General features: G+C 36.0%; 2 protein-coding genes across 2 annotated transcripts; both read left to right on the top strand.

Moving 5' to 3' along the window:
* Window positions 1-255: 255 nt before the first annotated feature.
* On the top strand, window positions 256-10,361 carry LOC127424338 (adenosine receptor A2b-like). Its single transcript, XM_051669423.1, has 3 exons — window positions 256-481; window positions 4,441-5,251; window positions 8,235-10,361. The coding sequence occupies exons 2-3, from the start codon at window positions 4,917-4,919 to the stop codon at window positions 9,235-9,237; spliced, it is 1,338 nt and encodes a 445-aa protein (XP_051525383.1). The 5' UTR covers window positions 256-481; window positions 4,441-4,916; the 3' UTR covers window positions 9,238-10,361.
* A 3,019-nt stretch (window positions 10,362-13,380) lies between these two features.
* On the top strand, window positions 13,381-16,247 carry LOC127424607 (uncharacterized protein C22orf15-like). The gene is made up of 5 exons (XM_051669948.1): window positions 13,381-13,467; window positions 15,026-15,112; window positions 15,300-15,422; window positions 15,633-15,704; window positions 16,126-16,247. Exons 1-5 carry the CDS (start codon window positions 13,437-13,439, stop codon window positions 16,245-16,247), a joined length of 435 nt encoding a protein of 144 aa, XP_051525908.1. The 5' UTR covers window positions 13,381-13,436.
* The last annotated feature ends 259 nt before the right edge of the window (window positions 16,248-16,506 follow it).

The raw sequence follows: 16,506 nt of genomic DNA, 5'->3' as shown, positions 1-16,506 counted from the left end.
GTTTAAGACATCTCAAAATGATTCATGTTTTCCCCTCATCAATGAATAACAGAAATCTCTAACAACAGATCATCTTAAAATCACTGCTTTCAGTTTAATCACTCAAAACAACTGGCAAACGTTGCGCAGTTGTTTCGCTGATACTTGATCAGAGGAAGAAACAGTATCAGTAACTCTCCTGGCTCTGGATTGGTCAAGCACAGACTCTTATAGGGGCCCTAGAGTTTGTCATCTCTCAGTGATGATGTGAGTACTGATGCACACTGACTCCCAATCCGACTGCACCGGATCCAGCAGATGACATTTTAAAAACAGTTTTTTTTGTTGTTGTTGTTTGTTTTTTTGTGCGCGGATCACTCAGTGACTTTCTTTGTCTTTATGAGGGAATTACCGTTACACTTTTTTCTCAGAGTTTATTCATTTATTTATTTATTTATTATTTCTCTGTCTTCAGTAGTTTCTGGAGTTATCGAGTATCAAGGTAAATTCAATCCAACACTTTGTTCGTCTGCGCTGTTTTTGAATTGTTTTTCTGTGTGAACTATAATGGACGTCTTTGGCCGTTGCGCTTTTTAACACTTGCGTTCTGTTCTATTTGATGTGATGTGTCTTGCTTTTTTAGCGCAAGAACGCGTTCTGTGTGAACGGCCCCTAACAAATAGGAACATACACAGTAGCCAATACGTTTGTTGTTTCAACAGATCAACTGAAATTAAATAGACATCGATTTAGTCCGTGCAAGTCGAACATGAATTAAAATCATGGTTTTATCTGTATCTTGGATCTTTTAAAAAATATTTCAAGCGAATTTTTATTTTATTTTATTTTTTATTTATGTGAGTCATGTTAGAGAAATTTGATCTAATAGCCTAGTTATGTTTTGTGCACTGGTTCTTATCTGTCTTCATAATGCATATGCTGTATTTGCCTCCTGCGTTTGTCTTTGGTTCAGTCACTTAAGATGAGAAAATGAAGTCCAGTTTTATGAGCATGTGCATATTTGAGCCGCATGGACAATCCAAAGAGCTCTGTGGGCCAAGTAAAAATAAATAAATAAAATCAAAAAAAGTTTTTACTCTGTTTACAACCACTGTCCGACTAAAAACAAACAATTAATAATAATAATAATAATAAATAAATAAATAAAAAAGGCTATATGAAACAGCACTGTGCCTTAGTAAAGAATAATAGTCTTCATAATTGAGCTCACTGGGTTATCATTGGTCTAGATTAACTTTTTTTTTTTTTTCTTACTGAAATAATATTTACTTTTGCCTCTCCTGATACACCTTAAGTGGTTTACAATTCATGCTTTTGCTGGAGAACTGGAGTGGAAATAATATGTAGCTTTTAATGTTATGATAAGACATGTGTTACAGGTCATAGACTGGTAATGTCTAGGTATAGTTACAATCTTATATATATATGAGTCTAACTATACCTAGACACTCTTATAGACATTATCATGACATATCGCACTTCCACAAGGGTCCACTGTTGAGTCTGAGGTTGGCACAGATTTAGCCCTAAAGCCTGTTTAGTGCCATAAACCTTCTCTTTCTGTAAACACAAAGCACTGAAACCAGAATACTACTGGGGTCAAAAAGGCCATTGATCAAAGGGCTAAATCAAGTGTTGTAGAGACCCGTTTATCTGTTGTCCTATTGTCAGCCCTTAACCTTTCACAGATCCATATCAACGGCTCTGATGCTGGGCGTCAAGCTTTGCTTTATTATGTTTTTCAACTCTAACGACAAGGATTTTCTACAAGGATCTCCCCTCTCTTTCAATTCTTGTCTATGGCACTCATCTATTCACATTCTTAACATTTCTTATCTTAGTTCCTGTTTCCTAGATTGTCTTTCAGGCAGATTCTGTCACTTTAGTGCCAGTTTCTAAGATTCATGGTCTTGTCTTAAACAACTTTGCAGGCAGAATCTTGCATTAAGAAATCAGCTATGGTTGAGTCTTTATATTGCTTTATATTGCTATATATAAATATAAAAAAATGTATACCACAATTCACATTACTTATACTATATATATATATATATATATAATATTAATTTCTGAATATTGAAGTCTGAAAGTATTCTTTTGATTTGTAATTGAAAATAGTGATGAATGTAGCCGAACAGCTGTTTTCTCTTTTCTTCCAGAGGTGAGTAACCTCAGGCAGTTTGTCTGCAGCAATGTGGGAATGCTCCAGGGTATATCTCAGACTCTGTGTTAAGGGCTTCAGATTGGCTATACTAAAACAAAAGGCAAGAGCCTCTAGCCAGACATCGCGACCTGAGTGTCTGCTAAATGCAAAATTCAAGGATATTGTGTGCTTTCACGTTTCTTTGTTTCTTAATCTTGCAAGGTGTGAGTTTGCCACATGTGTCTGCAAAGAAGCATATTCGCCCACTCCCTATTACAGAGGTGAATCATGATAGAATCAAAATTTCAATGTTAGATAGGAGATAGTAAATCACTTTATTTCAACACTCAAAATAATAACTTGATTCAGTAACTTGATTCAATCATGGACAGTGGTTCAGCGTTTTTGAAAGTAATTTTCAAACATTTAAATGACCTTGCAATTTACATTTTAACACTTCAAGTAGAGTAAACCTAGCTAAATCAAGTACACCCAACAAAATTTGGCATGTCAAAATAACACACATTTTAGTAAATTGCCAGTTAGTTACAGGAAATTTTTGCATGCTAAATACATGCTGGTGGGAAACACTTCTGAGTGCATCTTGGTCACCACGCTATGGTTAGCACAGCAATTGCTCAATGGATAAAGCACTAGAATACCCAAAATGTATTAGTCCTAGGGATGGGCGATACCAATACCGATACCTCTATTAAATTGAATTGTTACGAATTCTTTGGATCAAATTAGTAACTTTATTACTACTTAATTTTTTTATATATATTTATGGGCCAAAACAGAAAATTATTAAGCTGCTTTGTTTACCTTTCAAAAATTAGTTAGTATAATCCACATATAAAACCTCAAAATTAACCATAGATATTATTATATAGTTGCTATTACTAAAACTAAGTTACCATATGGATACTACAGTAATGCTGTAGCAAAACCATATTTAATTCTATCAAAACCTTGGTTACTGTCAAAAAGAAAAGAAAAAAAACACATGGTTACTACAGTTGTAGTTACTAGTCATGGTTAATACAATACAACTACAGTAAATCCATGGCAAGTTTTCATATGGGTATCATTTATTAAAGAGGATTAAAGATCATTATAAATGTTTTAACACCTCTGAATTTAAATAAACCTGTAAAAATGGTCATAAAAGCCCATTATAATACATGTCATGTCTAGATTTGTCATTTCTTAGTGTGAATAACTCCAGATGCTGTTTTCCTGTCATTACCTCAGGAAAGCACTGATCCCTCTTTGAACGAGCGCTATGACTGAAAGGGTGAGCGCTGTCTGACTGCTAGTGTATGTTAGCATTTTTAGATGAGCAGAAGAGAAGATAGTTCTGGTACCATCCAACAATTCACTCATTTAATAATTTTTCCACTTCGAAGCTTATGAGATGCATTAATATTCATGGAATTTAAATAATAAGATCACTTGTTAAAAAAAACCCATCAGAATCTATATTTTTATGTGAGGATCGATATTCTTAATACCACATCAGTATTGGAAGAATCGATACTTTAGTATTGATCCGCCCATCACTAATTAGTCCTCAACCTAGGCTCAAACTCCACTCTTCACCATGGTAACCCCCAAAACTAAAACATAACAGAAATTCTTCTAAATCTCAACATAAAACATTATAAACTAACAAGTTTTATATTCATCTTGCACAAAGACTATTAACACTTAATTTTAACATTACTCTCCCTGTCGAGTCCCATGTAAAGCATGCTGGGAACTAGAAATCATCTGCCTTGTTTCAGCTACAAAAAATATATACATGTTGTCCCAGTGCAAAAGTAAAGCTGACAAGACACTTTTTTTGTTGAATCAACTTAGTTAATTTATGTTCCACTAATTACAGTTAATTTTTTGAGTAATATGAACATGGGAGGAATGAGTAAAACTGACAATAGTTAAAGTTCTTTTTTTTAGTATAATTTGGGTCATATGTCAAAGTTGTCTTACTCTAACATTGTGGAATATACACTGCATATGCCTAATACGTGTTCAAGTTCTTTCAATTCTATGTTGTTTCAATATTAGTAAACCCATATGTCAAATTTAAGTAACCTACACTTTTTCCAAATCTGCTTTCAACCTTATTTTCATCAATCATGTGATTGTAATGCATCACAATTATGAATATTTTATTTAACATAAAGCCTTCAAAAACATTATTGTAATGATGCTCAAGTCTTAAAGTGTCTTATATTTCTCTTCAAATGTCTGTTTTCCGGTTGATAACATAATTTCCTGTCTCTATTTTCCAGGGAACACAGCTGAATACTAAATGGTGATATGAAGAAGGGCAAACAATACATGGAATAACGGACCATCAGTTCTAACACCATCACATGAGATCATGGATTTTTCAACAAAAATATTTTTTGATATATTTCTGGTGATTTACTGGATACCAAATCATTTCAAAAGTCATTTGAGGAGAACTTCCTATATCTAAAAAAGGTTTTTTTTTTCACGATAATTTTTTAAAGCTTTTCCCAATATGGATTCTTTATAATGAGTTGCAGTACCTCTCAAGAGATTTAATCTTTGGTATTCCTCATTTTAATTAGCAACACAACAATCTGGAGTCTCCTCAAAAGTTTAAAAGTTACAAAATGAGACTTGGTTATTGAACCAAAGGAATTTAAGTCTTCTACTAAGGCTGACTCTGGCTGTTGCCTCGAGCTGCAGCTATGGACATTAAGGCGAGGCATCATCCCTTCTCCCCAGCAACCTCACCATGCTGAGCAATGCCTTCGACGTGGTGTACATGATGCTGGAGCTGCTGATTGCCCTGCTCTCTGTCCTGGGCAATGTGCTGGTCTGCTGGGCAGTGGGCCTCAACAGCAACCTCCAGACCATCACCAACTTCTTTGTTGTTTCACTGGCTGTGGCAGATATTGCAGTGGGTGTGCTGGCCATCCCTTTCTCCATCGTGATCAGCACTGGTTTCTGCGCCAATTTCTACGGTTGTCTCTTCATCGCCTGCTTTGTGTTAGTGCTGACCCAGAGCTCCATATTTAGCCTTTTGGCCATTGCCATTGACCGCTACATTGCCATCAAGATCCCACTAAGGTGAGTGGAGTGTGTTTATTACTGGGGGATGGTGGGGAAAAGTGTTAAAGGGATAGTTCACCAAAACTGAAAATTCTGTCATCATTTACGCATACTCATGTTGTTCAAAACCTGTATGACTTTCTTTCTTCTGTGGAGCAAAAAAGGAGATGTTAGTCAGTATGTTAGTCTCAATCACCATTAACTTTCACTGAATGGAAAAAAGATGCAATTTAAGTAAATGGTGACTAAGGCTGTCAGTCCCTAACATTGTACCTAACATCTTCTTGAATGTTTCACGGAATAAAGAAAGTCATACATGTTTGGAACAACATGAGGGTGAGTGATTGATGATAGAATTCTCAATTTTGGGTGAACTGTCCCTTTAAGTGGAACCGAGGGTTATATGAGTGTGCTGTCAGAATCTTTGCACATTTGTCATATATCAGGGAGGTTGTAGTTTCTCTGATGATCGCTAATTGGACCATGTCTGTTGAATCTGTTTGTTATTATTAGATTTTATCGACCATATGTTTCATGTCACCCCTGTGAAATTTTTTGGCCTTTAAGAGAAAACAGTCCTTTTCTAAAGTGAGTAATTTTTTCCATGTTAAAATACTATCTCCTATCACAGTTTTATATGCAGAGACAACTATAGGTCAGACATTCAGAGGTCGATTCCCTCGAAAATTGTAAACTGTGGCTCTGTAGCGCTATCAAAACATTGCTCTGATTGTTTGAGCATCCCAACCAGTCTGACACTGCAACATTGGCTGAACCAATGGAAGACCGGGGAGTGTTTTAGAATCCTGTTTGAAAACAACCATTATTTTTGCAATTGGTGCCACTCGAGGCACAGAAATTACACACTTCATTTTTAAAGCACTGTTCTTGACTACTTTTCCACCATTTCTCCAATTTGAAAACAAATTGTCCCATTTGTCAGGGCAAGCCATCCTGAAACACAGCCAGCTTACTAATATGAGTAGAACCGGATCCTAGCCATGGGAGACAAGTGTGTCTTTCCAATAAATGCTATTCTAGGCTGAATATGATTTAAGTACCTACGTTCTAGCAAGATCCAAACTCTGATTTTGATTCTGTGTTTGACCATATCCTCTCATAAATCTCTGGAATGTTTTTGCTAATAAATCTTCCAGACCACAAGATATCTTCAGCAACTATCCACTTTTTTGTCATTTATACTGCAAGTCATTTATCAGATGCCAGTTTTTTTTTTCTATAAACACTTCAACACTCTACACCCCATAAATATCCAATTAGCCCTATTCAGGATGAGCAGCTTGCATGCTAATGGAGCTTGAGATAATGTTGGTATAATATTATCTCATTCTGCTTTGGATCAGTCAGTTCTATTGGTTTTAAAGGAATGTGTGAAAGTCAGAAGACTGTGTGTGCGTTCACGTCCTGCCGGTCTGTCCCTGAGGCAGGTTTTTTTGGGGGGTTGGGAGGGATTTGGGATTGTTTTCACTATGTTGCTCACAGAACTTTCACATCTGGAGAATGAGACTGATAGAGGCCAACGAACTCAGCGGTTCTCCCACACTGGCCAAAGAGACACTCTGAAAATAGACTTCTGTTCCAAACTGTGACATTTCTGAGCAAATTCTTTCTTCTGAATTGCCTCAATGAGCATGTTGGCTGAAAAGACAGTGAATGAATGCAAGGATCTTTGGCACTGTGGTCGTGACAGGGTTGTTCTAATGCTGTGTTCACGTCATGTCGGAATTACTGTTGTTATTTATGAGATGACAACTCTGAAATTTTACTCTGAGCTTTTCATATCCTCTGATTCAGAAATGACCGTTGTTGATGGTAATAACTACCTTAATAACTACCTTATTTTCCTCATTATTCTCTTGCAAAATCTTGAAAAACAAAGAAAGTGCACCAGGTAACATTGGCTATAATAAAATGAAAGAAATACAGTGGCCACAAAAAGTATTTGGACGCTTAGTTCATACATGTGAAATGTGTAAATGTAATTTCCTTTAATACAAAATGACATGTCAAACAAAGTGACATCTGCAAACAAATCATGCTAGGCTTCTTTTCAGAACTAACTTAAATTTTCAGAGCCATTTCTGCTATTTCTTTTAAACAGCTGGTGTAAAAAGTGATTTTTAATGGATGTATGAAATCATTTGGCCCTTTTAACCCTTTTCACACAGGTGTCCAAGTAGAACGAACACAGCCAGAAACTAGGCAAATAGAACGTGTCCAAATACTTAATTTTGTCAGCCGCAGGCCTTAATTTTGTCTTAATATTGAACATCTAGTGTTTAAGTATTTGAAGCCTAACAAACTACTTTTTGTAAAGTGTTTAGCTTGAATGGCGTGCTTGTGCTATCTTTAAGATACAGTACCTGTAACATACAGTAAATGCCACTTGGCTTGATATTTCATTACTGTATATAATGCAAAGATTTTGTGGCTTAAAAGGCCATATCCACACTAATACGTTTTCTATGAAAACACATTGATTTACGCCTCTCATCCACACTAACTGCGTTTCCTCCTCCGTTTCAAAAACGCTCTCCATTACAGCATTCTTTGGAAAATGATAATGTTAGGCAACAGATAACAGAGTTGTCAGACTAAAATGTATTATTAGTGTGGATGTGGCTTAAATGTTTTTCGGGGGGCCACTGTATGTGTACTAACTACAACTTCAATGTTGTGTTTTTTTTACATGATGTCACAACGGTCAAAATAAAATTCAGAGCTTCCAACTTGTAATTACAAGTTCGACAAAGACGTGAATGGTTTTTACTATTTTTCTTTATCAGAAACTCATCATTACGGTAAATCTGACATAACGTGAACACAATGTATAAGAGGTTTTCAGGTTTACAGCCATGCTGCCATTAGCTTAGTCTTGAAAGTACTTTGGACCTTTTAGATCTACAGTACAATCTAGACCAACTGCAACAAAGATTTATGGTTGGGGAATGTGAAAAACATGATTTTCTCTCTCTTTCAGATATAACAGCCTAGTAACAGGGCAGCGTGCAAAAGGCATCATTGCATTCTGCTGGGTTCTATCGGTGATCATCGGTCTCACGCCCATGTTAGGCTGGCACAAAGCCCGCTCTGGGGAGCTCCTCAATAGCACCTGCCCACCCGGCATGATGGAGTGTTTGTTTGAGGAGGTTGTCGTCATGGACTACATGGTTTACTTCAACTTCTTTGCCTGTGTTCTGCTGCCTTTGCTTATCATGCTGGCCATATACTTGCGAATCTTCATGGCTGCACGCCACCAACTCAAATGCATCGAGTCCAAGGCCATGCCATGCGAGCTAAAGTCCCGCTCTATCCTGCAGAAAGAGGTCCAGGCAGCAAAGTCGCTGGCCATCATCGTCGGCTTGTTTGCGGTGTGCTGGCTGCCGTTGCACATCATCAACTGTTTCACTCTGTTTTGTCCGGAGTGTCAACGGCCGCCAGTTATCGTCATGTATCTGGCTATTATCCTCTCCCATGCCAACTCGGTGGTGAACCCTTTCATCTACGCCTACCGTATTCGCGAATTCAGATATACCTTCCGAAAAATCGTGCGCTATCATATCTTGGGTAGACGGGAGCCGATATCTAGCAATGGGAGCACCCATACCTCTGCTCGAGCAAGCATAGCAGACTCGCTTAGAATTAAAGTCAACGGCCTGATGCGTGACCTCTACACCGAACAGAGTAGCATCACCAGCAGCTGTGAAAGTGCAGAGCCTGGGCACACACATAGGAATATTGCTACAGAAAACTCAAAATTAGACAACAAGCCTGTAGAACTCACTAATTCTCACAGGTATCGATCAGACTCTGCTCTAAGGCTTCCAGAGTCACCGCTTACTGGGAATAATCAAGTAACTGCCTGCAGGAAGCATGCTGTGTTTGAAATTAAGGATGGAAAGGATCTGTTCTCGCCTCTTCACATTAAATCATCCCTGTGCCTGCAAACAGCTCACTGCTCTGAGCTCACAGAGGTTTCTTGATAGCTGGTACTCTCTGAATGATGTATTCTGCTCTGTTGTATTTATTTGCCTCTTTAGAACTTGCCATACATTTTAGCACTGTATACAGTGCTCGTTAATGCTACCAAAAGTGAAGAAAATACTCATGATATTGGGCCAAAATGCCCTCATAGTGGATTACACTGTTTTTAATCTGATGTTGACTTGATTTAATAGGTAACAGTCATTTGTGTAGATTGGGAATTTATTTAAATTAATTGATTTGACATAAATGTCACAAAAATGCCCCTAAAATCCATGGAGGGCAAGAATGGCCCCTTAATAAAGATGATAAAGATTATAAATGACACTGATTAATTTCTATCCTCTATCTCAAAAATTCCGTTTTATTTGGTTTTATTTATTTGTTTTTTTTTTTTGGTCAGTCTAGTGGTGGTTGATTCAGAAAGAAATCTAGCCCAACATTACATCCAGTGGGCATGAACAAACTATTGTATTTACTTCAACCTCAGTAATACAACATAAACATGAGCCCAAAATTGTATGTGTACCAATATTGGTATGAAATAATATGCATATGAACCAATGCCCATAGAGCAATGCTAGGTGGCTAATAGGAATTGGGAGAGTATTAAACCACCACTGTACCAAAACATATGATCACAGGACAGTTAAAACAGTGTCAGAATGTTTTCATTGGTGTCATCAACATCTTGTGTGAGTTAGCTGGTGGAAACCAGTACTGAATTGATTTAATCTGTTTAGTGTTCAGTCTGGTGCAAGACTGTATTCCATAAGGCTTGCAGATGCATATATGAAGCATTGCAACTCTTCGCAGTGCGTGTGGTATGGCTATAAGTGTTATGAAAACTCTTTGATGAGTTTTAAGCAGTGTTGCTCTTTCACTCTATTGTTTTCAATGGAAGTTTCAAATGTTATCTCTTGTGAATGTCCTTATGTTGCACAAGTCAGATATTGTTCTACCCTGACAATGCTGATGAATCATATGATTTCTTTTTAAATCTACTGCTTGTATTTTGTGTTAATTCTGTCTGTACAAGAGATCAGGTCATCCAGTACTGGAGCACAGAAACAGCAATGTGAACACATTTTCCTCTAACACATGAATAAATGACAATTACTCAGCTGCTCATGGAGGGCTTTTATCAAATAACATGAGTGAACATACACAGTTCTCTGATTAAGTTAGGTATTAGGAGATAACAGAGTTTGTGTTATAAATGACAAAGATTCTGTAACATCCAATTATGGCCTAATCAATTATTTTAAGTATAGTCATGTGGGACTATCTACTGGGTCTCAGGAGCAACCAGACAGGTAGAGATCGGGGCTATTAGTCTCATGGGGAGGTTGTCAGAAAGGCGATTCCTCAGTAACACTGTTGGGTGGAATCTACTTTTTAGTCAAAGTAGTTACATTTCAAATTCTTGTAATCTGATTATAGTTACTGACTTTCAATGAATAATAGTATTTATGTACAATACATTTAAAGCATGAATTATGTTCATATGTACAGTGCTTCTCTTTGTGTTTCTGTGACAGCAGAAAAGTCACTTACAAATCACTTGAAGGGAGAAACATGTAGGGCTGAGCATATGACTTGCATGCAACAATGAAGGAGGACATATGGACATTTTGAATTTGTTGAGTGGAAAAGCAAAAACTTTTCAGTGAAAAGCAATCTGATTACAATTTTAGAGAAGCAATTAGTAATTTTTTGTGGATTACTTCTTTTGAGTAACTTACACAACACTGGTAAGTAACTATCATTTGAGTCAATAGTCCAAATACAAATACGTGTTTTCTCTAGCAGTGGTTTTGTATGTTAGTTTTCGGAACAAATTCCGATATCTCAATGAGAAGCAGACTGAGAAAAATATGCTAAAAATATCATAAAAAGTAAAACATGTGACAACTAACCCCGGCCTCCCCTATTCGTGCTTGGACAGAACTTATGTGAGTGATAACTCTTCACTACAGTGAAAGGAAATGAAACGTCAGTGTTTTAAATGAGAGGACCTTTCTGAGAGAGAAAAATACATAAAGCATTCATCTTTAAACTGAATACAACATTTAATGTTATTATATCGCTAAACCTGTACTCCACTGCTTACAGAAAAACATGGCCAGCGTTTGACAGATTCATATTGTAACAAGTGTGATATAGCTTAAAAAAGCAGGCTGTAAAATGATTACGACTTTTCTTCCAAAGATGGAGACTTGCAGACATGAAGTGGCCTTCCCGAGAGAGAATGCTCCTCTTGGGCTCTATCACATACTGAAGGCACTTATGAATCCTAACATTGTATTTTTCCCAGCCTTTTTCCTAAGTCCCAAATGATTCCAGGTTAAAAAGGGTGCACTAGTGTTTCTCAAGAGATCTTTTGAGATTATTTCAGTATTTTAGATCAGCATTCTTCTGAACTGAGCTCAGCATAAGATAGATAGTATATACAGTATACAGATGTAGATACCAGAGTGTGTCAAACTAAAAGCAGACTAAAATATTTTTATAGATAAAAGTTTAAAGGTGCCTTTAAACACATTTGAAGAGTTAAAATCATTCAGGCTTGGTATTACTTTTTTAAATGTGAAATTAAGCATTGTTTCCTATTATGCCGTGTCTTTAAATTATTTTGTCTTTAGCTATAGTTTCACTATATAGCACTGTTCATTACAAACTTGAAGGGACAGTTCACCCACAAATGAAAATGCTGTCAACATTTATTCTCCCTTGTGTTGTTCCAAACCAATATGACTGTCTTTTTTCTTTCAGTGGAACTCAAAAATAGATGTCATGCAGTATGTTAGTTTTATTCACCATTAATTTTCATTGTGTGGGGAAAAAATTATGCAATGAAAGTGAATGGTCACTGAGTCTAGCATACTGCCTAACATCTCTTTTTGTGTTCTACAGAAGTCAATGAAATGAGTATAAAACAACATGAGGGTGAGTAAATTATGACAGAATTTTTATTTTTTGGGTGAATCATTCCTCTAAAGGTATATTCAAGTCCCTTTTTAATATAAATCTTCACTTTCACTTTCACATTCTTCTTTTGTTTTGGCGACTTTCATCATGCATATCACCACCTACTGGGCAGGGAGGAGAATTTATAGTAAAAAAGGACTTGAAAATTGATCTGTTTCTCACCCACATCTTTCATATCACTTCTGAAGATGTGGATTAAACCACTGCAGTCATCTGGATTACTTTTATGCTGCCTTTATGTGCTTTTGGGTACACATTCATCTTCATTGTATGGACCTACAGAGCTGAAATATCCTTCTAAAAATCTTTGTGTTCAGCAGAAGAAAGAAAGTCATACACATTTGGGATGGCATGAGGGTGAGTAAATGATAAGAGAATTTAAATTTTGGGGTGAACTATCCCTTTAACTAGCAAAGCCAGCAAGACTATGCTGATTGACCAGCAAGACCAGCACCAAATCAACTTAATTTCATTTCTTCATTTCAACTTCAATTCATTTTTGGGTGAACTATCCCTTTAAATACTTTAAAAATGGCTTTTAAGTAGCAGGGTGTGGTGTGTTGTGTTATTAAGTGGTTTTTTTAAGTGTATTTCATTTTATGTTTTATTGTGTTATGTTATTTTATGCTGATTGTTCAGCACTATGGTCTACAAGTGTAGTTGGAAAGTGCTTTATAAATAAATAAAAAAATTAAATGAACTTATTGAACTGATGAAATTAATAAAACGGTTTTTTTTGTTTTTTATGAATGAATGAATGAATACCTGCTCTATAACTAACCATGAACATACTGTGGGAGTGACATTTGTTTCATGGTGAATGGGACATATACTATACATTTAAAAACATGTTACGCCACACATTTAGCTTTTATTGAGGGTGAAAAAGAAAGTAAACAAGCTGATTGTCCTAATCTTTGACATAAAGGTCGTAGAGGGCTTCATATCACATCTAAAGTTGGGGAAAATATCTGTTGATGAAGCTGATGATGTTTACACACTGATAAAATTTTTCTGGAATGGCACTAAAGTAGCATTGGGTTCTGATGACAGCATATAAACTGATAGCTGAAATCAGAAGCTTATGGCTGCCCAAGCCTGTGTTGTCATGGAGTTGTTGGTGGCTTCTTAAGGGCTATACTCTCTCCAGATTTACGGGATTGTGTAGCAGCAATAATGCCATAAAATTCACACAAAGGAATATGCTATGTCAAACTCAGTTTATCAGATCACAAAAGGTACAGATTATTGTTATGAAACAAAAAGCTGACTGATTTTAAATACTGAATCTTTAACATTTAATGTTTGTGTAGCCTACTTTCAGTGTTAAATAGGTAAGATATGGGTAGGTCTTAGTTTTAGAGGAGGCTTCAGTGTACCTTTTCTGCTCTAAGTCAATAGAAACAATTATATTTTTAAGAGCAAATCTGCCAGAAAGAATAATGTCAGTCACGCATAGCATTATTTTAAAATTCAATCCTAAAACCATTTATATATACTGTCTATGGGAATGCTTTAACTCAAAATTCCTCATTCCCTCATAATTCATTACCTTGTCTGAACACTGTTCCTTGGTTTGGACATGAAGTAACTATATCATCAACAGGGGACCAATCCCATCTTTGGATATGAATCAAGACCACTAACTGCCTATTAGTCCATGCCATTTTGTTTGAGACCAACAGTACTGCACTTGTACTTTCAGCAGCGATAATTGAGAACAAGTCAAGAATAGAAGCCATTCAGCTGAGCTTGTTTTATGGGTCATCTCACATCCAACAGTATGAAAGTTTTGTGTAGTTTAAAGGATAAATTGCAATAGACAATACAATTAATTGGGGTTTATTAAGCTTTTCAGTTTCCTGTGACAACAGACATTTTCTACCAAGTTAGTACAACCCCTATAGTGGAAAAGACTTATGTGATTCTGTTACAGGTATATGTGTTTAAAGGTAAAAAGACCATAGATTTACTCCCCGCCAACAAGACGTATACCAGAACCTGTTCAAATCAAAGAACCTGTCTGTCTGTGTACTGACTCCATGGAGACAAATAAGACTTGTCTGCTTCATAAAAAAAGAGCCCTTTCTCTCCTCTCCTTTCGGGGGGGGGGGGTATGGGGGGGGACATAAAGAGAGACAAAAAAAGAGATTGAGAAGAGAGTGAAAAAATTTGCCCAGGCAAGATGGTGATGTTTATGTAATAAAAATTCTAGGCCAGGAGGGGAGTTCATCCATAGTTCAGTGGTGGCACAAGAGGATAAAATGGCAAGAGATTTACTCTGAGCCTCTCAGTAGTCCACCAGTTACATTCACTACTGTGAAACTCTTCAGCATTCCTCATAAACCAAGGCTTTGTCTCTAGGTACGGCTGTAGTCAACAACATTTAGCTGCCTTTTATTTTGGTGTTGTGTGAACAGCCCATTCTCATTACTGGAAGTGGCTGAGAGAACAGAGAGTGATTTAATTGTAATTTAATCAGAAGAGGTGAATGTTCTTCACATCTTATTTAGGACTAAGATGTTTGTTATTGTGATATTTGGTGGTAAGTACAAGACAATTTTCTTATTTCGCAATTGTTTAGTTCAGTATAAGTTTTATCAAAACTTCTATGTTGAAAACACTTTAAAGGTTAACATGTTTTTTGTTTTTTACTTTAAGTATTGATATTAATTTGAAATCTTGTAAATATAATTAAAAAAATTCTTTTTAAGATTCACATTTCAAAAGTTCCTTTGGTTGAATGTTTGGATTTTTTTTTTTTTTTTTTTATTTATACATACACATTGCTAACAGAAGGAAGAGAGGAGATATTGAACCTAAACTGCAAGATTATAAACTTCATCCACTGCATAAAAGAGAAATGCAATCTGGATGTCCAAGGTAAACCAAAGCTATCACACTTTAAGTTTAAATATGGATTGTCGTGGAAGGTTGATCTTAATTATTATTTCTTTATTAATTCAATTACTTAAGATAAATTGAGATCTTAAAAACACTCCTGAATTTACTAAGTGTTAACTGTGAGTCAAAATGACTCAGTGTAGGTTATGTAAACTGAATTCTGCAGAGGCTGTGGACTTGATGGACAGGACGGGAGAGCTAGTGAACTTGAATGAGAAAGCACAGAGCACTGACCTCATCAGCAGTTTGCTGAAGGAGAGAGAGAGCTATATTCCATTACGCGTGTCACGTGAGTTTGCACTCACCCCGTTCAATAAGCCCACGTCAACTAACACAAGTCAAGGACTGTAAGTCAAAATAAAATGTACTGTATAATATATATATATATACACACACACACACACACAGTTTATACTGAATTTATTTTATACATTATATATATATTTTTTTAAATATCTTATATATATTTATCTTTTTTTTGTTGTTTTTTTTTTTGCAGGAGGTGAAGGCACTGAAGGGCCTAAATATTCTGCAGTTAGTGGTTTTGGGACAAGTTACCCTGAGCTAGCAGGTAATGCATCTATCATTTATAATAAAGGGCATCATTCCTCTTTCCTTTTTGATTTGTTCTTTGAAATGTCAGTAAGCAGATATTAAAATTCCTACTAAAATGATTACGGTAACCATTGTTTCCACCAAAATACCATTGTTACTCCAGCTATTGTTACTGCTATAAAATCATAACTTAATATGGAAACTCATTCAGACAGTGTAAGAAGCTTTCTTAATCTTTCTGTCATTTTGTTTGATTTATTCTATATTACTTTATTTAGCTACTTTAGCCTACTTTATTTTTGATTACAGACAAAAGTTACCAGAGTTTCAAACTGTGGTTACCATGTTAAATTTATGTTAGGGATATTTCACAAAATGTCTTTATTTTTAGTTGATCTTACTCTACGAGATACAATCTTTGTTTCTTTTCATTTTAGAGGTCCTAAGAAAGTTGACAAATCACTCAAAGGACCGAGACAAAAAGGGCGGCGCATCAAAAAAAGGCGGAGTTAGTCAAAACCGTATCAAAGCTGCTGTCAAGAAGATACCTCGGAGCTAAACATTTTAAAAACATAATTCTTTTTAAACTGTACTGTTTTAAAATATTATAAACATTTAATTTATAAAATGTGTTTTATGATTCCTTTGTTAGTGTGGTCATTAACAATTAGGGCTACTCCACAAGACTAAAATATAAAGGTTTTAATTTAGAAACTTATCATGAAGGGCCCTTCACACCAAATTAATTTTTGTTTTCCATCTGCACTCTTTTTCCGGTGTTTTCTTTGATCTTCTATACTGAGATAACAACCTCTGCA

This window comes from Myxocyprinus asiaticus, chromosome 33 (assembly GCF_019703515.2).
Source record: "Myxocyprinus asiaticus isolate MX2 ecotype Aquarium Trade chromosome 33, UBuf_Myxa_2, whole genome shotgun sequence".
NCBI lineage: Eukaryota > Metazoa > Chordata > Actinopteri > Cypriniformes > Catostomidae > Myxocyprinus > Myxocyprinus asiaticus.
This window is presented reverse-complemented; position numbering and strand designations above follow the sequence as displayed.

Excerpts from the sequence above, each read along its gene's own strand:
- LOC127424607 (XM_051669948.1), top strand. The coding sequence starts at position 13,437 with ATGTCAAACTCAGTTTATCAGATCACAAAAG. Across the intron at positions 15,423-15,632 it reads TATTCCATTACGCGTGTCAC|GAGGTGAAGGCACTGAAGGG; the intron begins GTGAGTTTGCAC and ends TTTTTTTTGCAG. Across the intron at positions 15,705-16,125 it reads AAGTTACCCTGAGCTAGCAG|AGGTCCTAAGAAAGTTGACA; the intron begins GTAATGCATCTA and ends TTTTCATTTTAG.
- LOC127424338 (XM_051669423.1), top strand. The coding sequence starts at position 4,917 with ATGCTGAGCAATGCCTTCGACGTGGTGTACATGATGCTGGAGCTGCTG. Across the intron at positions 5,252-8,234 it reads GCCATCAAGATCCCACTAAG|ATATAACAGCCTAGTAACAG; the intron begins GTGAGTGGAGTG and ends TCTCTCTTTCAG.